This window comes from Lepus europaeus, chromosome 6, assembly GCF_033115175.1.
Source record: "Lepus europaeus isolate LE1 chromosome 6, mLepTim1.pri, whole genome shotgun sequence".
Classification (NCBI taxonomy): Eukaryota; Metazoa; Chordata; class Mammalia; order Lagomorpha; family Leporidae; genus Lepus; species Lepus europaeus.
The window spans coordinates 10,121,244-10,148,624 of record NC_084832.1 but is presented as its reverse complement, the minus strand read 5'-3'; the positions used below and the strand labels follow the sequence as shown (position 1 = coordinate 10,148,624).

The 27,381-nt window shown below is 38.1% G+C and overlaps 1 protein-coding gene across 3 annotated transcripts in view; it reads left to right on the top strand.

Annotated features, from left to right (window-relative positions):
* Nucleotides 1-26,805, top strand: part of TPP2 (tripeptidyl peptidase 2) — an 87,809-nt gene extending 61,004 nt beyond the window's left edge. The window contains exons 21-30 of one of the 3 annotated variants that reach the window (XM_062193961.1): nt 759-896; nt 2,161-2,405; nt 2,647-2,725; nt 4,591-4,629; nt 10,821-10,972; nt 16,442-16,538; nt 17,510-17,640; nt 22,734-22,941; nt 23,643-23,762; nt 25,884-26,805. In XM_062193961.1, coding sequence (XP_062049945.1) covers nt 759-896; nt 2,161-2,405; nt 2,647-2,725; nt 4,591-4,629; nt 10,821-10,972; nt 16,442-16,538; nt 17,510-17,640; nt 22,734-22,941; nt 23,643-23,762; nt 25,884-25,973 — 1,299 coding nt within the window. In that variant the 3' untranslated portion in view covers nt 25,974-26,805. Of the gene's footprint in view, nt 1-758; nt 897-2,160; nt 2,406-2,646; nt 2,726-4,590; nt 4,630-10,820; nt 10,973-16,441; nt 16,539-17,509; nt 17,652-22,733; nt 22,942-23,642; nt 23,763-25,883 lie in introns of those variants that run through there. The other 2 variants (XM_062193962.1, XM_062193963.1) reach the window with 2 other exon arrangements.
* Nucleotides 26,806-27,381: the final 576 nt, after the last annotated feature.

The following is a 27,381-nucleotide window of genomic DNA, read 5'->3' as shown; positions in this document are numbered from 1 at the left end:
AGGATATGATATATGAGATATAGTCAAGTAACTAATACTGTTTAATTTAGAATCATTCTTCAACAAATTATGATTTGTAATTAAGTACCATTCATCTGTGAAGTCATAAAGTGTAATTTAATGGTGACCTAGCCTTCGAGCATCAAGTTTTATAGTCACCTGTACCTGCCTAGTGATGCCATCTGACCAAGGGATGGTTAGATGTCTCACATGCCACCTTTGCTAAATAAGGTACTGGGGCAGATTGCTTTTTGTGAAGCAGACCTTGGAAAAGTGGAGAAAAGATCAGGCTAGCTCCTAGTTGAAATGACTGGTAAAAGTAATGAAACTGCAGTTAAATGCTGAATCAAAGAACTGTTATAGAATCAATGAGATATTATTGAAGCACAATATGAATTTGTTTTTACTTTGATGGAAATGTTTGATTTCTGTGAATTGCTAGATTTATATATATATATACATATATATATATATAAAGTGGGTAGAGGTTTAGGAAAACAGAAGAGTGTCACAAAAGTTATAGAAATTCTCATTATACTGCTTTATGAATGAATACAGATATCTAGGCTTATACTTTTTAAAGTCTGTAAAGTAGAAGTGCCTTTATTAGTGCCAAAATACTAGATGTTCTGCATTTTCAGAATTTTTTCAAGAACTTTTAGTATACTTTTGTTAAAAAATTATGTCAGCAATATTAAAAATTTATAGTAGAAATCATACATAAAGTATGTTAAGTAACCATTCTTATCTTTTTATAGCCCAAGAGTGGGGAAGTAACTCCAAGTTGCCCACTACTTTGTGAATTATTGTACGAATCAGAATTTGACAGCCAACTGTGGATTATTTTTGACCAGAACAAAAGACAGATGGGTTCAGGAGATGCCTATCCACATCAGGTATAACAGAATTAAAGACACTATTTCCTGAACTCATGAATTTCTGACTTTTATTGTAATATTAGTGGTTTTTAAACACCATGATTTTGCATTTAGTACCTTTACAAACCCCAGGGAGCTCCATTGTTGAAGGACAGCATGACAGCTTCTCTGCATGCATTTGAGCTGAAGCCCACTTGGGGGCAAAGGGGACAAGGATGACAGTGGAGATGCTGGGTGGCATAGCTTTTTGTGTGTAGTATTTCTGCTTCCTGCACACTACTTTCAACTGTCTGAAGTGGAAAGCAAATCATCTGAGATGCATGAGCATGTGAAATGATCCCAGGGCTGAGTGAGATTCACCAGAAGCACTGCAGTAGTGGCCGCTGTCTTCAGTTTATTAGAACTTTCAGGTTGAAAGTACATGACAACACCGTCTTTTGTGCTGTCACATTGAAGGGAAAAAATTTTTTAGTCATATAATTTAGAGAAATTTTATCCAGGAGTGAAATATTATAAGGAAATAGATAGTTCCTATAGTTTTATGCAGAATAATGAAAATAATTTATCTAAGTTTTAAGTTATTAGCCAATCAAAAAATGAGATTTTTTTTTTTTTCTCAAAGCAAGTGGTATTGTATCTCAGTACATACTGGGTTTGTGCAGTGCTGTTATGTTGGTGACTGTTTACATCTTCTCAGAAGAAACTGCTGCTGTAGAATACAGCATTCCATTTTGTTATGTGTATTATATAGGGTCAAACATCGATTTCTATTCCTTGGTCTCTGATGACTTCCTTTTTTTCTGTAATGAGGGAGATGACATTCTGGTTATAATAAAAAGACGTCAAATGTATACACTCATGTATGTATATTCATTTTAGATATTATTTAGAACCCCAGTTTTACTAATTTTTTGACACTTTGTGTATGTCTTAGATGACCCACAAACTAGAAAATGTTTGCTTGTGACAGACTTGAGCAGATACTGATTGAGCTTACAATATCAGTGTGTCCTGTTGTAAAAGGAACAGCTTTGGAGTCAGACCTTTTTTAAGTTCCCTGACACTTTTCTGTGTGGCCTTAGTCAAGTCACTTGATGTCCCCTGTCCTGTTCACTAGCCAGCATGTGGCTAACTTTGTGTGTGTGTGTATATGTAAAGGTATGGATACTAGCTCACAATGTGTCTCACATTTTATAGGCACTCAGTCACTGTTGCTCTTTATCTTCTTGCTGTGGTTTCAGCTTACTTGGTTAAACTTATTTCAAATGTTTTTCTTTTTCAGTATTCTTTGAAATTGGAGAAAGGAGATTATACAATTCGACTACAGATTCGTCATGAGCAGATCAGTGATTTGGAGCGTCTTAAAGATCTCCCATTTATTGTTTCTCATAGGTTGTCTAATACTTTGAGCTTAGATATTCATGAAAATCATAGCCTTGCACTTCTAGGAAAGAAGAAATCAAGCAATTTGACATTACCTCCCAAATATAACCAGCCATTCTTCGTTACTTCCTTGCCTGATGATAAGTGAGTGATAATGTCACATTTACTTAATGCTCATCTTATGTACACTGTAGTCTTTTTAATGTGAGTCCATTACATTAGGCTGAATTAATAGTATGTTTTCATGTATCATTTTAGGCTGAAGTTATTTCTTACTTTGATTTTTGAACTCTTAGCTATGGGAATGATTTCAGGGTGGAATTGTTTTGATATTTTTTTCCTAAGTTATCCTTGTGAAACTTCCATCTTTGAATTCTTTTATTAGAATACCCAAAGGTGCAGGACCTGGATGCTACCTTGCAGGATCCTTAACATTATCAAAAACTGAACTTGGAAAGAAAGCTGTAAGTATTAGTTTTTTCACATTGAAATTACCTATTCTAAAATTTTCATTTCTTTAAAGATAGAAATTAATTCCACTTTGCACTTTACAGAATGAGTAAAAGAGAAAATATCCTTGGAAAAAAATATTTTTTATTATTTTTCATATTTTTCCCAAGTTGCTAGTGAAGGTAAATTAACTTTTGGTTGCCTTTTAAAATATGTCATATTTAGATATTAAGTATGTGTTTTCACAAGCCCAACTGTGGTAGAATGGCCCAACTAAGTACTTGGGCCCTGAAACCATCCTAACTTATCTCACTACTATGCTTGAGCTTCCTGTGAAGCATGTAGATCCAAATCAAACATGGCTAAAGTGAATATCTTTAAAATTAGCATAGAATTTTAGCAACATAACAGTGAAAGGGATCTATAAATAGATGTGGTTCTTTTTGGGTGCTTCCAAACACCAGTCAGAACAATTACTACTAATGAAAAGTAAATTTTCACACTTGTGTGGACCTTTCTTTTGTTGGAATTTTACATAATTACATAAATGAGAGAGATTTTGGGGAAGCTGCCTTTTTATAATTTCACAGTGTTTTTTATTAGAAATATGGTTGTTGTAGTTTAGAAACAAATGTTACAATTTTATAGGTACCTGTGTTAGTGCTTCTCCATCTGTGTGTTCATTACAAATTTATTATGTGAGTAGTGTTTATATAGTTCTGTCATCTTTTGTCATATTACCATTTTAGCTCAATGCCAGTGAAAGTTTTCATTCCTAGAGTTCTACATTTCTCTTAGGCATTAGTTCTCACAAAGCAAAGTAAGTCTACCGTCTAATGCTAGAGGCTATAAGTGCCGTTATCAAAATGAGTAGATCTCATACATCTTAAAAAATTGTCTTCACTTCTTGCCACTAATAAACCAAAAAGCCATTCATTCACTGTCATTGAAGCATAATTTGGGAATTTGATGCTTAGAAAGAGCTGCCTTACACTAACATTTTAGGTATCATTTCACTTATACTACTAATACATATGAGTACCTACTTTACTGTAATTTGAAGTTAATCATTAGTTAAAGCTAATAGAATCTGTATATGCACTGATTTAAGAATTCCTGGTAGTCCTTCTCTGTGGATTTTATTTTATGGGAAGTGTAGCTGCTTCAGCTGTGGATTTTCCACCAGATGACAGGTGACTCTTGTGAAGAGTCTGCTTCCTTAGAAAGAGTATAACAGAAATGGCATTGTTAGTCAAAGTGTAACTTTAGGATTTCAGATGTAGTACTTGGCAATGTGTATTGTTTCACTGGCAATTTTTGAAATCAAATTGTAAATGTGTGAGATTAAATTTGTTGATCAGAAGAGGCAGCAATAATCTGAATTTATGTTACAGTTCTCATAACATTGTCTGTTTAATTTTTCCACAGCAGTTTGCATTTCTTATGTGTTTGGTAGTTGGGATAGTAACTGTTAGTTTTACTGTACTTTGAATTTCTCAGTGTCCAAATGATGCCTTTTATAAGAATGCATAGGCTTGTGTGATTAGTGTGACATACTTTAAAATCAAAATCTATAGATCATCACCTAAATTTACTGTCTTTAAAACTTTTTATAAACAGATTTTGATCTAATAGCTTTTTGAAATAAAAGGTTGAAAAACATTTTTCCCTAGAGTTAATGTATTTGGGTGCATTTTTCTTTTAAAAATGAAGTGGCAATTTTGCTTTTTAAGAGCATGCCATTTTGATCATAGACTTGACCCTCCTAAGTGCTGTGACGCATACAAGTGGAACATAAACTGGAAGAAAGTTAGAGGAGGTGTCTCCATCCTGTGTAGACTGTGCATGTGTTCTTACAGAATGTCCTTCTAACTCCCAGGGGCAGTCTGCTGCAAAACGACAAGGAAAATTTAAAAAGGTACTGATTGTCAGTTCTTAAAAAAGATGTCTTAAAACCTGATTTACATAGTAGTTAAACTTTTTTTATGTCACTATTACAAATCTTTTTTAAAAAATCTCTTTGTTTCCTTTCTTTACGTTCTGCAGTATAGTGCTCTTAGCGACGCTAAGCTATAGATATGCTGATTTTCTAAGGATTTTTTTTTTAAATCAGAAATTGCTGGAAGTCCCTTGTTTCCTGTGTATAGAAAAATTTCTTATAATATCAAGTAATAGATGAAATTTTAAATATTCAAATCCTAGAGAGATGAATTTGATTTTTTTAGGTGTGTAAGCCAAAACACTTAATTGTTTTAAAGTTTAAAGGCATTTTAAATTGAACAATTTGATTAATAAAATAGTCCGCATTTTTAAGTGATGTTTATTTTGTTCTTTTTTATTATTATTATTCGAAAGTCAGACTTACAGAGAGAAGTCTAGGCAGAGAGAGAGAAAGGTCTTCCATCTGTTGTTTCACTCCCTAATTGGCCACAATGGCCAGAGCTGCACTGATCTGGAGCCAGGAGTCAGGAGCTTCTTCTGGGTCTCCCATGTGGATGCAGGGGCCCAAGGACTTGGGCCATCTTTTTTTTTTTTTTTTTTTGACAGGCAGAGTTAGACAGTGAGAGAGAGACAGAGAAAGGACTTCCTTCCGTTGGTTTACTGCCCAGATGGCCGCTATGGCCGGCACGCTGCGCTGATCCGAAGCCAGGAGCCAGGTGTTTCCTCCTGGTCTCCCATGTGGGTGCAGGGCCCAAGCACTTGGGCCATCCTCCACTGCACTCCCAGGCCACAGCAGAGAGCTGGACTGAAAGAAGAGCAACCAGGACAGAATCTAGCACCCCAACCGGGACTAGAACCCGGGGTACCAACGCAACAGGCGGAGGATTAGCCTAGTGAGCCACGGTGCTGGCCTTGGACCGTCTTCTACTGCTTTCCCAGGCCATAGCAGAGAGCAGGATCGGAAGTGGAGCAACCGGTTCTCGAACCCGCGCCCATATGGGATGCAGGCACTGCAGGCAGTGGCTTTACTGGTACGCCACAGCATTGGCCCCTATTTCATGTTCTTAACATCTGTCCTAGTTCTGAAAAGGCAGAGATAAAAAGAGCAGTGGACAGAGCAAGAGCAGAAGTAAGGACTGTTGGCCCAAATTAAAGCTTAACACCAGGGTCACAACAGGTTGAAGGCATAACTCGTTAGCATGTGGTCTGGTTGACTTCCCTACACTTTATTATACAGTCTTTGATGGAGTGCTGTAGACACAGTTAACTCAGACAAGAAAGTTCCTATTTCACATAGCATAGAGACAGGAATGCACATTAGATGAGCTATCTGGTGAAGATTGAGTGACATCATTCAGCATAAAGAGAGCTTAATGACATGAAACTAGAGATGGCCATTTTATAACAGATAAAACTGCTATATTAAGTATCTTCTGAAGCAGTGACAGGCACTTTGTTTGAATGAAATGCATCACTAGAAATCCATCTTTCCAGATAAAGCACTCTATAAAGACCAGCTGTTTCAGCTGGGTGTCTTGATCCATTTGAGGACTTGTAAATTCATTTAATGGAGCAAAACCACCATTAAAAGAAAAAACAAAGTAGGAAATGTCAGTTTACTGACTCAGAAGACTGTAATTTTATTATACATGTTGATATGTGTATCTTTGGTACATTGTGAAAATAGTTTGAAAGCCACTGCTTTGGAAAACAAGCAAAAGATATTCTTGGAACCCATTAAAAGTAGAGGGAACTTGTCCTGAAGATTGTAGCCAGTTTTTTTCTTTATTTTTTACGTTTTGATGGGCCTTTCAGGAGTTTGGGTAGATTATGCTTGGATTAACTTATAGAAGGGAGGAAAGTGTTAAATGAACAGGAAGTTGTTATTATTTGGAAGTTACTAAAGCTTTGTATGAAGAAGTTGGCAGCTAGAGTTGCCTTTGCTTGTTCACTCTAAACCTATATCTTTAGTGCAAGTACACAGTAAAACTGTTATTTTGAAAATAAACAGTATAATCACAATTTTTTTGGTTGGTAATAATACCAGCCTGCACTTTATCATCATCTTCCATGGATTTGTTCACTTGATTGCATTGACTTTTGATGTGGAAAAATCCACCAACTTTTTAAAGTTCATTACAGTATGAAAGAATACAGTTACTTTTATCAGGTCATAAATAACATGCAAATAAGATATTAATCTTTGAAACAGTTATTTTAGTTTGTAAAAAGCTTAACTTTTTTTTAGTATATAGTTATTAAGAACTAAAAAAATTGCAACTTTTTAACCAAATTTAAACAGTGGTGTGTTATATTGCCCAAAGAGTAGCTTCTGTGTTGGCAGGTACTTTTGACTTTCTAAAAAACATTGTTCAATTCTTGCAATACTTCATGGCTAGAAAAATTCTGTAAACTTATTTTTAAGTGTCTACTATAGAAAGTACTTTATAGCATTTCTATCCTGATGATTTTTCTTGACTGACTCTTTAAACCACAATCAAGATTTTTTAAGATTTAAGGTCGAAAATCATTTCTATTACATTGATCTGGGATTAAGCCTTTGAAAAGTGACTTGTGAAAATACTTGACAAAAAAACACAAATTATCATGATAATGCAAATGAAAAATAACTTTTTTCTTTTGATTAGAAATTAAGCCTACCAGGCTCATAATTTTTAATAAAAAATTCTTATTGTGAGTATTTTATTGGATGGTAATAGCATAATCACTAATTTGACATATTTAATACATAAAATGCTAATTATAAAACTCATACAATTTTCCTTAGATAATTTATCATAAATTTTGTGTCTTTTGTGCTTTGGAGTAATAGTTTGAGATTGCTATGATAAGTGAGTTTTTAAAGGTCTTTATTAGAATGAAATGTTAATTATATGAAATAATTTTACTGGATTACTCATTTTAGATTACATTTTCTCTCTGTACTTAGACACTAATGGCAAATGCTTTCCCTTTACGTTTAAAGGGAGGAATTGCCTCACAACACACAGTCTTCCTACCAGGCATTATCATACCTCTCTCTAGTTGGGATAAGCATGGGAAGCTAAAGGACACTTGCTCTTAGAGTGAGAACTGCCAAGCAAGTGTTCACATTCTAGCACAATGGATGACAAACATGATTCTAGGAGAATAATTATACTATAAACACTAGAGACCCCTCTATACCTGACTTCTTAGATACGTTGTCTATGCTGTACAGATGACATTGAAGCAGTCTGTTAACATCAGTACTAGGTAGATTACCAGCTCAGATTTTACAGGTGCATTGTCTTGGCTTTTCCCAGGAAATGGTCCATCTAGGAGAGGGACCCTCAAAAAGGGGAGAAGGACGGGTGTGGAGTCCTGAAAGAGTTAACCCAAGCAGTAGCCCTCTTTCCTTTTTCCATTCTTATACTTCACATATAAGGCCTTTGTTCCCAAACTACTGGGTCTAAGACCTCAGAGGGAGAGTGGTACAGACTGACCACAGATAGCTTTACATAGGTTATTTCACAGTCAAGTGTTCTGAGCTTTTTTTTTTTTCTTTAAAGATTTTATTTATTTGAGAGGTAGAGTTACAAACAGTGAGAAACAGAGAGAAAGAGAGGTCTTCTGTCCACTGGTTCACTCCCCAAATGGCCGCAATGGCCAGAGCTGCACCAATCCGAAGCCAGGAACCAGAAGTCTCTTCTAGTCTCCCACACAAGTGCAGGGGCCCAAGGACTTGAGCCATCTTCTACTGCTTTCCCAGGCCATAGCAGAGAGCTGGATTAGAAGAGGAGCAGCCAGAACTAGAACCAGTGCCCATATGGGATGCCAGTGCTGCAGGCAGAGGATTAACCTACTGAGCCACAGTGCCAGCCCCGTTCTGGGCTTTCAATGAGTCATATCGGAGTAGTAGTTACTATTTTGTATTGTCATCCTATTAGCACTCCAGTGGTAGGTCTTCCTTTTTACTATTCTTTTAAACCCTCAAATTAAGTTTAAATGTGAACATTGATAAAATGGTCATTTTTATACAGTATGTGTGTTTAAAGATCCTATTTGGGGGGAAATAGGGACTTGGAATACAGTTTTCGATTGAACTTTATAAGGTTTTTCCTGAAATTGCCATAATTAGGGCAGTGAAGTCTTTCTGGTAATATGATTTGTTCCAGTTTCAGAAACTTTGTTAACTAAAATGAATGTAAAATTTTAATGTAGCAGCATTTTTAACATAAATCTGAAGATAAGGTTTGAGAAAATGACTTAATAAATAATGGTTTATTTAAGACACGCAGTTATTGTGCTGAAAACAGATCTAACAAGTATAATGTGATTTCATTTCACAAATTCTGTGTTACTTTTCTTAACTAAATAAATACATGCTAATACAATAGATGTGATTAGACTCCACTTCTCTGCTCTCTTCAAAGCAAAACTCAAAGGAGGTATAGCTGTGTTTACTTGCATTCTGTATTCATTGGTCTTTGCTCATAACTGCACATGACACTGTTCTTGTCAGTGAGATCAAGCAGCTCTAATGCCAGGTTTTCTGGTCCCTGCCCTGTTACGCACACTACTTCTCAACCAAACCATCCATTGATAATTCCTCTTTCTTCATTGTAGTTTCTCCATGACCCCAGATTCTGTTTGTTTTCTGTCTTTCTCAGTCACAGAACATTTAATAGTAGAATGCTTTGGACTGACCCTTTCCCCTAAGACTTGTCCCTGCCAGTTATATTCAGCCTTATCTAATTTATAGTTTTCAGTACCAAAGCAAGCACTGTTGATTTCAGATCTGTTCATGTCTTCCATTTTGCAGCATGCTTTTATCCTAAGGTATTACAGGGATTCCTAGGTTGGCTTCCTAACTTGTTTTCCTGCCTCCATTTTTGCCTTCTTTGAGCCATTCTCCAAATAGTATCCAATTACTAAAAACAGCCAAAATGTTAAATCCATATAGGATCCATAATCATTAAAAAAAAAAAAAGAAGAAATCTTCGTTCATATCGCTGTCTTGCATATAGCTCTGGTATTAGGCTTCTTAGTGCACTTAGAATTATGTTTTATCAAGCTGTACTTAACTTTCTCAGGACGTGCAACAGTGTTTGTTGTTTACCCAGCTCAGGGTGTCTCACTTGTTCATCTTGGGCTGCTGCTTGTCTTCAGTTGGGTTCATGTAGATGAGATATTACCTCTTGAGAGTGGCTTTCCATTACCTTGTCTACATTGGTTCCTCCACCTTATAATAGTCACATTGTCCTTTTACTCTTTTTTTTTTTTTTTTTTTTTAAGATTTATTTTGTTTCTTTGAAAGAGTTACAGAGAGAGATAGAGACACAGAGAGAGGTCTTCCATACACTGGTTCATTCCCCAGATGGCTACAAAGGCCAGAACTGAGCCAATCTAGAGCCAGGAGCCAGGAGCTGCTTCCAGGTCTTCCATGTGGGTGCAGGGGCCCAAGGGACTTGGGCCATGTTCTGCTGCTTTCCCAAGTGCATTAGCAGGGAGCTGGATTGGAAGTGGAGCAGCCGGAACTGGAACTGGCACGCCTATGGGATGCCGGCCCTACAGGCCAGGGTTTTAACCCACTGTGCCACAGCACCAGCACCTGTTTTAATTTCTTCGTATCATCTGTCACCATCATGAAGTATTTACTTACTTATATGTTTATTATCTGAATTCCCATATTAGAATTTGCCCATAACAGCAGAAAGGGCCTTGTCCGCCCTGTTCATCACCTGTTCCAGAATTGCTTATTACTTTCAGGGGCTCAGTCAGGCCATTAGATTTTATAAAGATGTAAATGTCTCCTTTAATTTACCTGCAAAAGAGCATCTTTTTTTCTTTTTGGTTTTAACTTGTTTCCTCCCCTGATCAGATTTAATATGTGAAAGGTCAATGTATTTTTGTTAACATTCTGTCAAGCAAAGCTAAGAAAACCAAAAACTCTTAACTCTTTTATTTTAAAACAGAAATTGAAGCATCAGTATTTTAAAGTTTAGGAGAAAAGTAATGAGATCTCAGATTGGAATTTTTGATGTATTTGTGACGCTTTGAGTCTAGAGTACAATATAATACAACCCAGGTGCAGTCCTGTGTGGACATGATATTCAGCTGTTGAAGATGATTTTAAAGTATGCAAAATAAGTATATTAATCTAAGAATTTCTCTCCACATTTATAGGATATAATCCCTGTGCATTATTACCTAATACCTCCACCAACAAAGACTAAGAATGGCACCAAGGAGAAGGAAAAAGATTCAGAAAAGGAGAAGGACTTAAAAGAAGAATTTACAGAAGCATTACGAGATCTTAAAATTCAGTGGATGACAAAGTAAGTTTTTTAGTGGATTTTAATCCTGTAGATATTTTATTTTTCCAGCTGTAGCAATAAATGTATATGTCATATTCAAACATGTTAATAGCATGTGGTAGGATTATATTTATAAATTTTGTTGTGTATATTTTTATAGTTACCTTTTATGATAGGAATCTTTAAAATATGTATCTTTTAATTTACTCCAGAATATCATGAATAAGAAAGTGTCATATTTACCCTCCAAAGACAATCATTGTCCTGTATTTTTCTGTTTGTACATATAGCAAAGGGAGTGATACTGTCTCCTAGTTTTCAATTTTTTATTATGAACATTTCCTTTGACACTTATTAGCCCATTAAAATGCTGTTTTTAATGACTGTGTAGTTTATGGTCTGCTGAGTGTATTATCTATTTAAACATTTTGTCTGGCATTTATGTGACTATAGCTTTTCTCTGTAATGCTTTGATGGACATTTTTGTCATTAAGGTTTTTTTTTAGGTTCTATCAGCATCTTAAATATAAAATTATTGAGTCACATTTTTTTAATTTTTTTTTATTTCATAAATGTAAATTTACAAAGTGCAACTTTTGTATTGTGGCTTCCCCCCAACCTCCCTCCCTCCCATGGCCCTCCTCTCTCCCTCTGCCATCCCACCCTTTATCGAGTTTCATTTTCAATTACCTTCATCTAAAGATCAAATTAATATATACTAAGCAAGGATTTCAACAGGCTGCATTCACACAACCGCACAAGGTATAGGGTATTGTTCCACTAGTAGTGTTTTTAAGTTTCATAGTAAAACACATTAAGGACAGAGATCCTATGTGGGGAGCATGTACCCAGTGACTCCCGTTGTTGAGTTAACAACTGGCACTCATATTTATGACGTCAGCAATCACCCAAGACTCTTGCTATGAGCTGTCTAGGCTATGGAAGCCCCTTGAGTTCACCGACTCTGAACTTGTTTAGTCAAGGCCGTGTCACAGTGGAGGTTCCTTCCTCCCTTCAGAGAAAGGCACCTCTCTCCTTGATGGCCTGTTCCTTCTGCTGGGGTCTTGTTCACCAGGGTCTTTCATTTAGATTGTTTTTTGCCACCGTGTCATGGCTTTCCATGCCTGTAAGATTCTCATGGACCTTTTAGGCAGATCCGAATGTCCCAAGGGTTGATTCTGAGGCAGGAGTGCTGTTTTGGGCATTTGCCATTTTATGAGTCTGCTGTTTTATTCTATGAGTCTTACCAAGGAGGCAGGTACCAATGCCAGCGCACTTGGTAAAGTGATAAGTATAAATACACAACCGATCAAAAAGATAGGGTATATGTTGAAGAGATTTCACAAATAAGACCAGTGTAAGCAAATAATGAAGGATAGAATTAAAAGGGAGAGAATGATCCTGAGGGGGAAGCAAGACACACAGCAGACTCATTGAGTCACATTAATTTTTAACAGTTGCTGTGTTTTGCCAAATTGCTTTCTAGCGTGAATTTATTAATTTATACTTCCTTTACCAGTACATGAGTGCTACTACAAGATTCAACAAAGGCCCTTAGTGCTGTCTTTATATATATTCTTTAGTGATTATTAAAGTTGAGCTTTTTAAATGTCATCCTTCATTTTTTATGTAAATTGTATCAGTTGAAAATGTTCTTTTCCTATTTTTCTATCATGACATTAGAACATTCTTGTAACTTTTAACTTCCTAATGTTAGAGGAAAAAGAACACTTTTCTGTACTTGTTGCAGATTTTTCCCTCCACTCATTTTTTGACCTTACATTTTTACATAGTAAAAATTTATTCTGTATAGTCAAATCCTTTTTTTCCATGTGTGATGCAGCATTGCTTATTTTCTGTGGGAGTCCCTTTAGCTGACTAGCCCAATTACCCAGTCTTAAAGAGGACAAAAGTTGTAATATGAAGTGACTCCCAAGGATTGAACCATGATAATGATAATTCCACTCCACATTGATAAATACCTTTGCACTTAAAGCTAGATTGTTCCTCCACCCAAAGATAAGTCTTTATGTAGGTCTCTCTCTGGCTGATTGCAGAATGTGACAAGTAAGTGACAGTATAATGGGAATTCTCGGAAATTAAATGGAAGAGAGTGACTTTGAATATAAAGATCTGAGGAGCACCTTGTTCCTGCTCCCCAGTGAAACGTGTGAAAATTATTTTTAAAACAACAGCCTTTTAAAGCCTTGTCCTAAGGGCATACAGCAGATGAATAAACATCTACTCAAAAATATCTATGAGAATTTGGCAAGAAAAGTGAGAATCTGTAGTATTTGTACCAAGGCTGATGCCTGTCTTCGCCAGCCACACCTCCACCTCTACACTACTCAAAACCTTTACACTTCAGACTGGTGCCACAGCGGACACAGGCTCCCTCTCTGCCAATTCCCAGGTGGAGGGAGGGGTTTCCTCCTGGGAGGAACAGGACATTATTTTTCATCCTACCCAGCTACCTGTTGCTGAGACTGAGTTCCAGCTGACTTTGGTCAAATGATAGAGGCCCCCTCTGTTCAGCCCTCACCTGGGAAGTGCTGTTGAGAACACTGGAGTCCTAATGCTCACAGAAGACTGTGGCTCCACACCAGACAAGGCTTCTCTGTCCCTTTCGAACATACCCATTTCCTAAAGTGGGTGTGTCACTCTCCCATCCCTACTCCAAGACTTAGGCACAGAGATTTTGCCAGTGGAGCAGGAAATCATAAAACCAGTAGCTCCTAACTTTTCCTGAATGAACAGACTTCACTTCTGACAGAAAGTAGAAAAATTTGTGTCTAAGCTCTCTCAAAAGCAGGTGGGGAAAAAAGAATGAAAAAAAAAAATTTTAACAGCCTTCAAAAAACTGGTGAGAGTACCAGGAAGGAAGAGAGAAAGCAGAAAACCTAATGGGTGAAGACTCCACCTAGTTATTATAAAACATAAATCTACATGTCCAGGGTGCTCAGTGAGCACCAGTTAAAACAGTTGTGAAGAAATCCACAGATGTATCATAGTAAAAATGCTGAAGGTCAAGACCGGCGCTGTGACGTAGAAGTTAATACTCTGCCTGCAGTGCCGGCATCCCATGTAGGCACCTGTTTGAGTCCTGGCTGCTCCACTTCTGATCCATTTCCCTGCTAATACACCTGGAAAAGCCACAGAAGGTGGCCCAAGGCCTTGGCCCCCTGCATCCCCTACACCGGAGACCCAGATGAAGCTCCAGGCTTCAGCCTGGCCCAGCCCCGACTGTTGTGGCCATTTGGGGAGTGAACCAAACAGAAGGAAGAAACCTCTTTTCTTCTCTCTTTCTCTGTCCCCCCCCCCCCATATCTGCCTTTCAAATAAATAAATCTTTTTTTAAAAAAAAAAAATGATGAAGGTCAGCTGTAAGAAGAATATATTCTTAAAAGAAGCAAGACAAAGACGACTCATCACTTAGAAAACGACCTTGAAAACACTACAGAGGCCAGCGCTGTGGCGTGGCAGGTAAAGCCACTGCCTGCAGTGCTGGCATCCCATGTGGGCACTGGTTCGAGTCCTAGCTGCTCCACCTCCTATGCAGCTCTCTGCTATGGCCTGGGAAAGCAGTGGAAGATGGCCCAAGTCCTTGGCCCCCTGCACCCACATGGGAGATCCAGAAGAAGCTCCTGGCTTCGGATTGGCCCAGCTCCAGCCATCGCGGCCATTTGGGAAATGAACCAGAGGATGGAAGATCTCTTGCTCTCTCTCTCGCTCTTGCTCTCTCGCTCTCTCTTTAAAGGAGGAGTTGGATTTTTTAAAAAAATGTTTATTTATTTGAAAGTCAGAATTACACACAGAGAAAGGAGAGGCAGAGAGAGAGAGGTCTTCCATCTGATGGTTCACTCCCCAATTGGCCGCAATGGCTGGAGCTGCACCGATCCAAAACCAGGAGCTTCTTCCAGGTCTCCTACATAGGTGCAGGGGCCCAAGGTCTTGGGCCATCTTCTACTGCTTTCCCAGACCATAGCAGAGAGCTGAATTGGAAGAGCAGCCGGGACTAGAACCGGCACCCATATGGGGTGCCGGGGCTTCAGGCCAGAGCGTTTACCCGCTACACGACAGCGCCGGCCCCTCACTCTTTTTCTCTCTCTGCCTCTGCCTGTCTATAACTCTGCCTTTCAAATGATAAATAAATAAATTTTGAAAAAAAAGAAAACAGTACACTGAGTGAAAGTAGCCAGTCTCAGAAGACCACATATTATGTGATGCCATTCAGGTGAAATGTCCAGAATAAGGAATTCTACAGCCAGAAAGTAGGTGAGTGGTTGCTTAGGGTGGGGCGGTTAGGGAGAGTTGATAGCTCAGTGCTGAAGAGCATCTTTTAAACATGACTGCTGTGATGTTTGCATGTGTCTGTTAATACACAAAAGTTATTGAAATGTACATTTTAAATGGGTGAATTGTGTGGTATGTGAAATGTATCTCAAAATTATTTTTTTAAATGTGAAATTAAAAGTCTTGTAAAACATGCAAGATTTAATGACAAAGTACTTCAAATTGTATTAGAGAACTAGATAAATTAGTTGCAAAGCATCAACAAATGTGGTTAAGACTAGTGAGAAGAATGATGCAGAAAATTAAAAGGATGTTGAAAACAGAAAACAGCAAAGAATTTATATATAAAGATCTTTGAGAATTTATGAAGCCTTAGTACATTTTTTAGACAAAATCTTCTCTATAATTAAGGTATGGTTATTTAACATGTAAAGTGAAAATGTTTATTTTGCTCTGGGAGGAATAAATAAAATCAGTTTATTTGTCCTTTGTACTTAGAATAAGCACATAGATGAATATATGACTTAAATTTTGTTGTTTGTATTATTTTCATAAAATTTCACTCAAAATCCCAGTCAATCTTGTTTTTTATACTGTTACTATAATATTTTATAATATTGATAATATTTTAAACAAATTTAATCTTTCTGTGATATCAGTAATTTACCATATTTTTGAGTCATTCTAATCCATACAGTCAGAAAGAATTAAGTTTTATTCACCTTCCCCATCCAGGAACATGGTCTCCTTATTGATTCAAGACTTTAGAATATTCAGAAAAAATAAAAATGTTTTTATGCAATCTTATTTAATACTATTTGTGAATATCTCTTTTTTAAAAAAATCTAGTGTGTAAGATGGTATATAAGAAAACTATTTGCTATTATCTGAACATTTAATTGAATTTTAATCAAAACAGTTTTCAGTTTGGTGTTGTTGGCTTTGTAGGTATTCATTAATACTAGCTGCAAATGTTAATCCTTTCAATAACTGCAGTTGACGCTCTGTCTCCAGGTTCCCACTAGTGGCATGCTTGTTGTGTCTGTACTGAATGTTTGCATTTTTTTTCTTACCATTATTCCCTAAACAATATATTATAACAGCTGTTTACAAAGCATTTAGAATTGTATTAATCCCCTTCAGATATGCAGAAAAGTTCTTTTTTCATAAAAAGTGAATTTTTTCTTTCTCACATAGATTGGATTCTAGTGACATTTATAATGAATTGAAGGACACATACCCTACTTACCTTCCTCTGTATGTTGCACGACTTCATCAGTTGGATGCTGAAAAGGTTGGACATGCTCATTTTTAACATTTTATTAGGTTTATAATTTTAGATAAGGTTTATGTTTTGAATCAAGATGCAGTCTTACCTCCTCTATTTTCCATTCTTACCAGCTGAAAACATGTTTCCCCAAAGTGAATTTGGCATTAACTATTTTTATTGAGGCAGTTGTCTGGCCACTGCTGTGAGTTTAGTTTAGGATTCTTGGTCATGCTAGATCAGTGAGAGGAATTCTGGAAAAGACACCCTAGGGACTGTTTTCATGACCTTAGGCCACAGGGTGGAGATCAGGAGGCAAAAATCTTGGCCATTTGGAAATCTAAGCACTTTCAGTGAAAGCTTTGTTAATGATTCTCATTTGTAAGAATTAGCTATGGTGCCAGACTGTCTTAGCAAGATCACTCTTTAGTAATCATGGCAGTTGGAAAAAATCATTGTGGATTTTGAGTCAGCTGGACCTCTTAAAAGCCTAACAAGAGATAAGCAAAAGTCTGAGAACATTATAATCATAGTTATGACTCTGTTGATTATAGTATTACTCTCATTGTCGTGGTTTTAATGGGATAGAAAGCATTTGTTTCGTCAAGTAGTCCTTATTTAACTTGGGTTTTCAAGTGTGGGTCCAGAAGAGCAAGAACTTAGGTGATCACATTTCTAAAATGTTAAGCACAAAGGGAGTTGCCTTTATGAAAAACATTTAAAAGTTTTATGAACTTTATATTTTGCCTACTCTGACCATTGAACTCCAGCAAGGAATGGAAACTACATGTTTTCATATGTGAGCTCAAGTTTTCTAGATATGCTGGCAATTTAAAAAAAAAAACTTAGGAGTTAGGGTGGAGTCCCTGGGCTATAAATGGTTTACACAGTCCCCTCTCACTGTGGTTAGAACTTTTTTTGAAGCAACGGAAATGACAGTGCTTTAGTAGACTGATTGATACACCCATTTTTTTTCTTATTTCTTTTTTCCTCCCCAGGAACGAATGAAAAGACTTAATGAAATTGTTGAAGCTGCAAATGCTGTTATTTCACATATAGATCAGACGGCCCTAGCAGTTTATATTGCAATGAAGACTGACCCCAGGCCTGATGCAGCTATTATAAAAAAGTACCTAACCAGTAAATAATCTTTCTTGCATCTCATTTCTTAGTTACTTGCTTAAAAACTAGGCACTAAAGTTACTTAGATATTCTTTTCTGATGTTTAATTATATTCTTGGAGTCAGAATTATCAGTATTAAGACACTCCCTCCTTAGAAATTTTGTAATTGTTTTCTTAATTCTTTTAAGAACAAATCCAAGGGAAGTAGTTTGCCTCCTCTGCTGTCAGGGATTTGAACAGTTTTGAGCGAGCAGTCCAGCCACTTGTATTTGTGTAAATTGGAGATAACAGAGAACACAAAAGCGCAACACCCTGTAAAATTAAACTATTTGTGGCTGGCTGTGCCACAGTGGCTTAAAGTCCCAGCCTGCAGCACTGGCATCCCATATGGGCACTGATTTGAGTCCCAGCTGCTCCACTTCTGATCCAACTTCCTGCAAATGTGCCTGGGAAAGCAGCAGAGGTTGGCCCAAGTGCTTGGGCCTCTGCACCTGCGTGGGAGACCCAGAAGGAGCTCCTGGCTTCACATTGGCCCAGCTACGGCTGCTGCGGCCATTTGGGTAGTAAACCAGCAAATGGAAGACCTTTCTTTCTCTTTCTCTTACAAATAAAATAAATCTTCAACAAAAAAGAAAAAAATTACATTCCTTTAAAAAACATATTTATTGACCCATGGCATGAAAAGCCTAAAATTTAATTTGTAATGCCTAATGAAATAAATGATAAAACAAGTAAATTAGTTTGAAATTATTATCTGACAACTTTAGTTTTATAGAATTTTTTTTTTTTTTTTTTTTTTTTGACAGGCAGAGTGGACAGTGAGAGAGAGAGACAGAGAGAAAGGTCTTCCTTTGCCATTGGTTCACCCTCCAATGGCCGCTGCGGCTGGCGCGCTGCAGCCAGTGCACCGCGCTGATCCGATGGCAGGAGCCAGGTGCTTTTCCTGGTCTCCCATGGGGTGCAGAGCCCAAACACTTGGGCCATCCTCCACTGCACTCCCTGGCCACAGCAGAGAGCTGGCCTGGAAGAGGGGCAACTGGGACAGAATCTGGCGCCCCGACCAGGACTAGAGCCCGGTGTGCCAGTGCCGCAAGGCGGAAGATTAGCCTAGTAGCCACGGCGCCAGCCAGAACTTTTTTTTTTTAAGATTTGTTTATTTCTTTGAAAGAATTAGAGGGAGAGAGATCTTCCTTCCTCTTATTCACTCCCCAAATGGCTGCAGATGAAGCCAGGAGCCTGGAACTCCATCTGGATCTCCCAAGTAGGTGGCAGGGGCCCAAGTACTTGGGCAATTTTCTGCAGCTTTCCCAGGCACCTTAGCAGGGAGCTGGATCAGAAGTGCAGCAGCTGGGACTCGAACCAGCACCCATGTGGGAAACCTGAATTAACTTCACAGCGCCTGACTCCTGCATGGTCCCAGCCCTGGCTCTTGTGGGCATTGAGGAATGAACCCTTGAATGTGAGACCTTTGCCTGTCCCTGTCTCATTGTCTCTCTGCCTTTTGAATAAATTTTTTAAATGTTTTTAATTAAAATAGGGGACTACTGTTGACCTTAACCTTAGAGACTTAGAAATAAACTAGGATAAAACACTGTAAAAATACTAAGAGTGAAGCAAATTTTTCTTTGGCAACATTGTATCAGTTTGTCATGCCTTGTAATTAAGGTATGTTTCCCCAGGCCTTTGCTTTGGCCAGACTTAGGTGGACTTGGACCAGGTTGTGTTTGAACAGAGGACCACATCCAGGTCTGAAGTGAATTCCTCTCAAGGCCAGATGCTGTCAGGGAATATTAAGTATTTCTCATAGGTTTCATCTATTGCCAGGTAGCAGCCAGACTTAATGATTTTTCTTGTGTCAAAGATAATAAAATTAAAAACAATATTAATACTTTGTATGTAATCTGACATCAAATTTTAATTAAGTCTATATTGCATTTTGCTTTTTTAGAAATTAAGGTATCTGATTGAAGTTATATTTCTTCCTTTTACAAAGGTTGTGATGGTTACCTACCTAGATTCATTTAAAAGATGTTAATTAAGCCATGTTAATTAAGCGCCATGGCTCAACAGGCTAATCCTCCGCCTAGCGGCGCCAGCACACCGGGTTCTAGTCCCGGTCGGGGCTCCGGATTCTGTCCCGGTTGCACCTCTTCCAGGCCAGCTCTCTGCTATGGCCCGGGAGTGCAGTGGAAGATGGCCCAGGTACTTGGGCCCTGCACCCCATGGGAGACCAGGAGAAGCACCTGGCTCCTGGCTTCGGATCAGCATGGTGCGCCGGCCGCAGCAGCCATTGGAGGGTGAACCAACGGCAAAAGGAAGACCTTTCTCTCTGTCTCTCTCTCTCACTATCCACTCTGCCTGTCAAAAAAAAAAAAAAATGTTAATTAAGCAAATGCATAATGTAAGGCATCACTTAAAAGAACTTATAAAATGAAGAAGGTGACCGGCGCCGTGGCTCAGTAGGCTAATCCTCTGCCTGCGGCGCTGACACCCCGGGTTCTAGTCCTGGTCGGGGCGCCGGATTCTGTCCCAGTTGCTTCTCTTCCTGTCCAGCTCTCTGCTGTGGCTCGGGAGTGCAGTGGGTCCTGCATCCGCATGGGAAACCAGGAGAAGCACCTTGCTCCTGGCTTCGGATCAGCGTGGTGCGCCGGCCGCACCATGCTGGCCGCGGTGGCCACTGGGGGGTGAACCAACAGCAAAGGAAGACCTTTCTGTCTGTCTCTCTCTCTCACTGTCCACTCTGTCTGTCAAAAATAAAAAATAAAAAAATGAAGAAGGTACTCTGAGAAAATTTACAATCTTATATGAAATGCAAGTTAATCGCTATCAAATATTTTAAATTTTAAAATCTATAGAAAGGAGAGCTGACTTTCTTCCAAGTAGGGAAAATACATTGAGTTAATAAGCTATTCAGTCTGAGCAGATCAGTACTAAATTTTACAAGCATGCAGGAAAGGAATAGTATAGACAGGTGGAATTTAGATTATTGGAATTTAAGATGGTACAATAGAGTGCTTGCTGGTAATCCAATCTCCATCTGCCAAGTGTAGGACACCTGTGTCACCCTACCCCCCAGCTTCCTTTTGACGTCCACATCCTTCCTGCCTCCCTCTGGACACCTGGGCATAGTCGGCTTTAGCATGAGTGATAAAACTGTCTTGTCAGTCCAGCTGTTCCAAGGGCCCCATTCTCTTTCACAAAATGGGTTAATCGTACCTGAAGCCTGGAGTTGTCGTAAGGCAAAAATAAAATACTGTTAAGACATTGAGGATGATGCTTGGCATCTGAAAGGTAGGGGTGGGAGGGTGGCTTAACAGATGAGAAGCTGTGTAGGTCTTAAACCCCAAGAAGCTACTCATCAGTTCTTTGATTAAGTCAAAACTTAACAAGCTGTCCCCAGACAGCTTCTCATGTAAAGAGAATGGAAGTTGGTTGTTCAGAGTTTGAAACTCTGGTGTCTTTGGGTATAGTTTCATCTACATTGCAAGTGTCGTTAAGGTTGATTACTGCCCTCTTAGATGAACTCTGCAAAGGTGAAAGAATATCTCCATAACTCTGAATCCACGTTGTCTCCCCCCTCACTTTGAAGGTACAGAACCAAATCAGCTTTGAACCTCTGAGAAAGTTCCAGTCTTGGAAAGTGTTTCAGCAGCAGCCTTTTCCCTGATAGTGAATGTTCTGTATCTTGTAGCCTCTTAAATAGCCAGCACTCACTCATAAGTGTGCAAAGTTAGTGGGTGAGCCCTCCAGCAGCCAAATTGTTGGATTTGTAATTGTGTCTTCTACTAATCCTCACTGGTTTTACAATCCCAGCGAATTTTATATTCCACTGTGGATCCTTCTGAATCACTGTCAGGTCATCCCGCTTCTAAATGCCTCATGACATTTTCTCAGCACTGGAGTCTTCATTGTCCATTCACATATTTGGTATGAGTTGGACAGAATGCTCCAGAAGAGCAAACATTCCAGATACTAATGTTTCTCCCTGGAGTGTTGGGTGTTATACACATATTTCCTTCAGTGATGATTGACTGAATGACTGCTCTGTGCCAGACAGTGTCCTAGGCACCTGCAGTGTATTGGAAGGAAACAAAGGTGTCTGCACTGGAATAGCCAGGTTCCTGAAGAGATTCAAAGCACAGATTCCAGAACCAGACTTCTAAGCTTAGGATCCCAGATCTGCCACTTCCTAACTGGAAGACAGTCAGAAAATTGCTTCATCTCTATGAACTTGTTTCCTCCTTTGCAAAATGAGGATAATGTGTTGAATGCAAAACAAATTAATATGTTGAAATGCCAAGGCAGTTGCTGGCATATCCAGAGTAAGCATTTTATTTGTTTGCTGTGTTACTACATGAAAGTTTATGACTAGAAGGCCGGCGCCGCGGCTCAATAGGCTAATCCTCCACCCGTGGCGCCGGCACCCCGGGTTCTAGTCCCAGTCAGGGCGCCGGATTCTGTCCTGGTTGCTCCTCTTCCATTCTAGCTCTCTGCTGTGGCCTGGGAGTGCAGTGGAGGATGGCTCATGTGCTTGGGCCCTGCACCCGTATAGGAGACCAGGAGAAGCACCTGGCTCCTGGCTTCGGATCAGCGTGGTGTGCCGGCTGCAGCGGCCATTGTAGGGTGAACCAACAGAAAATGAAGACCTTTCTCTCTGTCTGTCTCTCTCACTGTCCACTCTGCCTGTCAAAAAAAAAGAAAGTTCATGACTAGAAAAACCTCTGTGTATATGTACACATTGATAAAAACATGAAAATTGCTATTTACCCACTGACTGAAGACTATAGATATTGGCTTAATTAAGAATTATAACAGAATTTAGAACCAATTAATCTTTCAACTCTGTTGCTTATGGCATTCTGTTTCAACCAGGTATGGCTACCCTAACTTATTAAATCTGTGTATGTAATATAGTGGCTTTTTTGGTGTTTATTAATAAATTTATTTCATGTACAATATGGGAATATATACATGGATTCATAATATTTCTGCATTGTAAATCTTAGGTAAGAGAATGCATGGATGTAATTTCATGTAATTCTGTATTTTTTAAAGAAACTTTACTGTTATATGAAATATTGTTTTGATTTGCTCTGCAGTGATATGGACAAGCAAAAATCGACCCTCGTAGATGCCCTTTGTAGGAAAGGCTGTGCACTGGCCGACCACCTTCTTCACGCACAGGCTCAGGATGGGGCTATTTCAAGTGATGGAGAAGGACGAGAAGAAGAAGGAGAAAGTACTCTGGATTCTCTGTCGGAAACGTTTTGGGAAACTACCAAATGGACTGATCTTTTTGACAATAAGGTAAATCCGCTGCTTGTGGTAACCCAGCTCTGGCTGATGACCTCACAGGACCCCTGCCCCCAAGCCACCCCTTGTGCCCCATTGCCTGCCAGAAGAAGAGAACAAATAGAAGGTGGCTGAGCTCCACTCCGAAAAAGATGCCTGATCCCTCAGATCTTCCTGACCTGTTTTGAAAATGCTCTACCATTATTTTATCTGTCTACAAAGTGGCTGTTTAACCATTATAAATAAATAATGCAAGTATACTTCATAAATGCAAGAGTTAAAGATAAAAACTTAGACAAAAGAAACATGTTTATATAATTTCATGCTTTTTTAAAGAACTTTTATGTCCAGTTAAATTTTCAGAAATCTATAGTGATTATATTTTTTGTTTCTACCATGATTTTCTTTTTTGTAATTGTTTGTTAGCTGGGATGTCTTCTACATTCAAGAGACATTTTGCAATGGATTCTAACAGCAAGTGATTCCTCATAGTCCTACTTAACTTCCCAAAAATAAATTATCTGTTCTGTGAAATTGCCTAGGCCTTTTGGAGACATTAATTATTCTTTTTAAATAACTTCTAAAATTTACTTGATATAACATAGTCATTTTAAAAGCTACACTTCTGTTAAAGCCTTAATTCTTTTGCTACTAAAGCTACATGCTTTAAAACGCAAATGTTTCATAAATAAGCTTTATCTTGCTTTGTATTACAGGTTTTGACATTTGCATACAAGCATGCATTAGTTAACAAAATGTATGGGAGAGGCCTTAAATTTGCCACTAAACTTGTGGAAGAAAAACCAACAAAAGAAAACTGGAAAAATTGTATTCAAGTAAGTGGTATTTCTACTGCTACAGTTAAGGGTCCTGTCCATATTGAATAGTGACAAGATTACTAAAAGGGCTATGGTTGTGATATAACAGGACTGATTTCATCATGACCAGTTTTTATTTTAATTAGTGTAATGTGAACTATAAAGTAAATACAAGACTGTCAACCTGCTAGTTAAATATTTTTCACTCCTACCCAAATAATTTATATTACCCTCAAATGTTTTCAACAAGGACAAAATCTATTAATCATAACTAAAAAACAAAGTTTCTTCTTTAGGAAAGAAGCAAGTAATTGCTTTTAAACAGATGTTGCCTTATTTTAAAATGGTTGAACTTTTAGAGTTTATATTTGATTTTATTCTTCGTTTCAGGTGATAGCCCATTTATTTCAGTTGAGCATTTTGTCATATATGCAGAGAAAATTCTATAGTTGAGCTTTCTGTACAGCTTGTCAGATATAAAAAAATTACTGAATACTGCAGAAATTATTTTAGTCTTACATTGTCTTTGTAAATGCAGAATTGGTTTATGTGTATTTTATATTTGAAGGTAGGGAAATTTTGCTGGTGCCAAATGTAGCTGTGGGTCTCGTCTAGGCTGATGGTACTTGTGTAATGTGTACACTCTGGGTGTAAAACTGGTCACCAGGTTCCTCTGAAAAATTTTCATCATCACAGTAAACTGCAGCTCATCTTTACTATTTCTGTTTACCTTTGTCAGTCAGTCCAAATTGTAAGACTTTTTAAATTATATCCTTCAGATTTTTGATGAGGTTAAGAGAATTCTTTTGGGAGGCACTTGTTAATACATACTGTGTGACTTTCAGCACATAGACTATTTTTGTATAGCTAGTAATCTTCCCCCAGAAGTGTACATAAGGAGATATTCTATAATTTGTCTGCCCTTCACTTAGTCCCTCTACTGTCTGTTCTCCATACAGCACCCATAGAAGGTTGTTTTTGATACCTGACGTGTTTGGAATGAAGTAAAAACCCACCCGTACCCCCCCCAACCCACCCCCCCCACCCCCCGCCTACTTCTCCAGCCCCATCTCCTATCAGATGTGCCTTTCTAAATTCACTGTGCTGCTACCCCACCAGCTTCTGCCTGGCTAAATCAACGATGCTCTTTCCTACTAAGCAGCCTTGGGACTAACTCTTGCGGCTGTGTGTAAAGCTCTCCCCACATTATCAGAGTCAATTTCTTGTCATTTAGATTTTAGCTTAAATGTCACCTCCTGAGAGACCTTGTCTTGACCATCTAACTTCCGTTTTTTTTGTTTGTTTGTTTTTTGTTTTGACAGGCAGAGTGGATAGTGAGAGAGAGACAGAGAGAAAGGTCTTCCTTTTTGCCATTGGTTCACCCTTCAATGGCCACTGCAGCCAGCCCATCGCGCTGATCCAAAGCCAGGAGCCAGGTGCTTCTCCTGGTCTCCCATGGGGTGCAGGGCCCAAGGACTTGGGTCATCCTCCACTGCCTTCCCGGGCCATAGCAGAGAGCTGGCCTGGAAGAGGGGCAACCGGGATAGAATCCGGCGCCCCAACCTGGACTAGAACCTGGTGTGCCAGCGCCGCAAGGCGGAGGATTAGCCTGTTAAGCCACGGCGCCGGCCTTGACCATCTAACTTCCCTCAGAGTGTGCTATACTTGATGACTATTTATGTGTTTATTCCTATTCATCTATTCATCAGTTTACTCTGTTATTTATTTTTCCTGAATATAACGTAAGTTTCATGAAAGTGGGAACTGAATTCCTTCAGTGCCATTTTCCCAGTGACTAGCACTGTGTTTGATTTAAACTAGACATCCAGATAAATGAATGAAGGGAAGTTAGGTTGGGAGGAAACAAGGAAATAGATAAGCCAGGTGGGAAGGAAGAGAAGAAAGTTAGAAGGAAAGGAAACTTGGTTGAGATAATAATCAGAAGAATAAGTTGGTTGATAAGAAAGTTGATTAGTTTATAGTAAAAAGGTTGGTTGGTAGGAAGGTTGATGGTTGATGGAAGGAGGGTTCTATGTGCTACTACTTTATTAGTAGTAAATGTTTGATAAAAATTTACCTTTAATAGTGAGCTTCAAAATTGTCATTTTATTTCATAATGTATTACTTGTTTTATTGTAGCTGATGAAGTTACTTGGATGGACCCATTGTGCGTCTTTTACTGAAAACTGGCTCCCCATCATGTATCCTCCTGATTATTGTGTGTTCTAAAATAGAAGCACAAACTAAATTTTAAAAAACAAAGTTTTATAGTGAATGGATGTAAGAACAAATTTGTGACATTTTTAGTCTAATGCATGTTTTCATCCACTATCAAATGCTGATTATTAAAATGATGTGTATTTATCAGAGAATTCACTGGCGTGTGGCTTAATACATGTAAATCTAGACCTCTTACATCATGGTGTTTTCTTAATGCCTCATATTGCTGGCAGGTGGATGTGCCCTGCCTGCCAGCCCCTAGCATTTTGAGTTGCAGCTTATCACATGCATGATAGGTTTTGAACAGTAACTTTTAACTGCAAACCTGTACAATTCTATTTTTTATTTTATAAATGAAAAGGGTTTTAATGTGTTCAACTTTAATTTTTTTCAAATGTATGAAGGCCTTAAAAAAGCTACAATAAGCGTAGCTAAAATTATTTATTGGAGTATAAAATAATAAAACCTCACTTCCAGATTTTTTCATTTAATTTTTTTTTTTTTGCAAACGTTTACATTCAATTAAGGAGAAAAAATCAGCACAAGTGTGTGGCAATTGCGTGAATTTAATTGCTTCAGTAAATTTTCATCTTTGGAGTTATTACAGGCAAGTCATGTTGTATCCTTTTGAAGTGCAAAGCGTCAGAATGAACGAATAATACATGTATAAGTGCCAGACAGCAGTCTTATTTGGTAATGTAAGATACACATATGATATGTTTATTAAAGTGGAAATAATGTAAAACACATGAAATAATGTGCAAAACCAAGATCATAGTACACCATATGCACTCTGATACCTTAATTTTTTATAAATAATAAAAGTGAATATTGAAGCTTCTTAAAGTTGGTCTTAATTTTTCATAATCAAATTTTGGATTATATTGAAAATAATATATTGAGTTCTTTGACCAAAAGATAAACATTGGGTAAGCAATTTTATAATGCTTCTTATAGGCTTGCAATTATTTGAATATGTTTACAGTTCTTATGCTGTGGTTATTTTTATTTTTTATTTTTTGGCTACTCGCCTCTTGCTTCTTTCATTCTTTCTCCATGAAATAAATAGACACAAGTAGATAATATTAAAAAATCTGTAATCACTTATAGCAAATTTTTTTGGGGGGGGTGTAATTTTTTAATCTTGTTCCCTTCTATCAGTAATCTGGCTAGTCATCTATGACTGTTTTAGTTTTATATGATGAACCCATTAGAGCTTTTATGAGAAATTACATCTAGGAGAAAAAACATAAACATTTTGCACACAATTTGGAACATCTAGAATCTAAAGCCCATCTATGAACAGCCACGTGCTTTTGCTTTCTAATATATACAAGTACTGTCATCCACACACTTGGGTCCTGGTAAGTTCAGAAAAGGTAGGGTAATTTTCCAAGGTCATGCTGCTCATTGACAG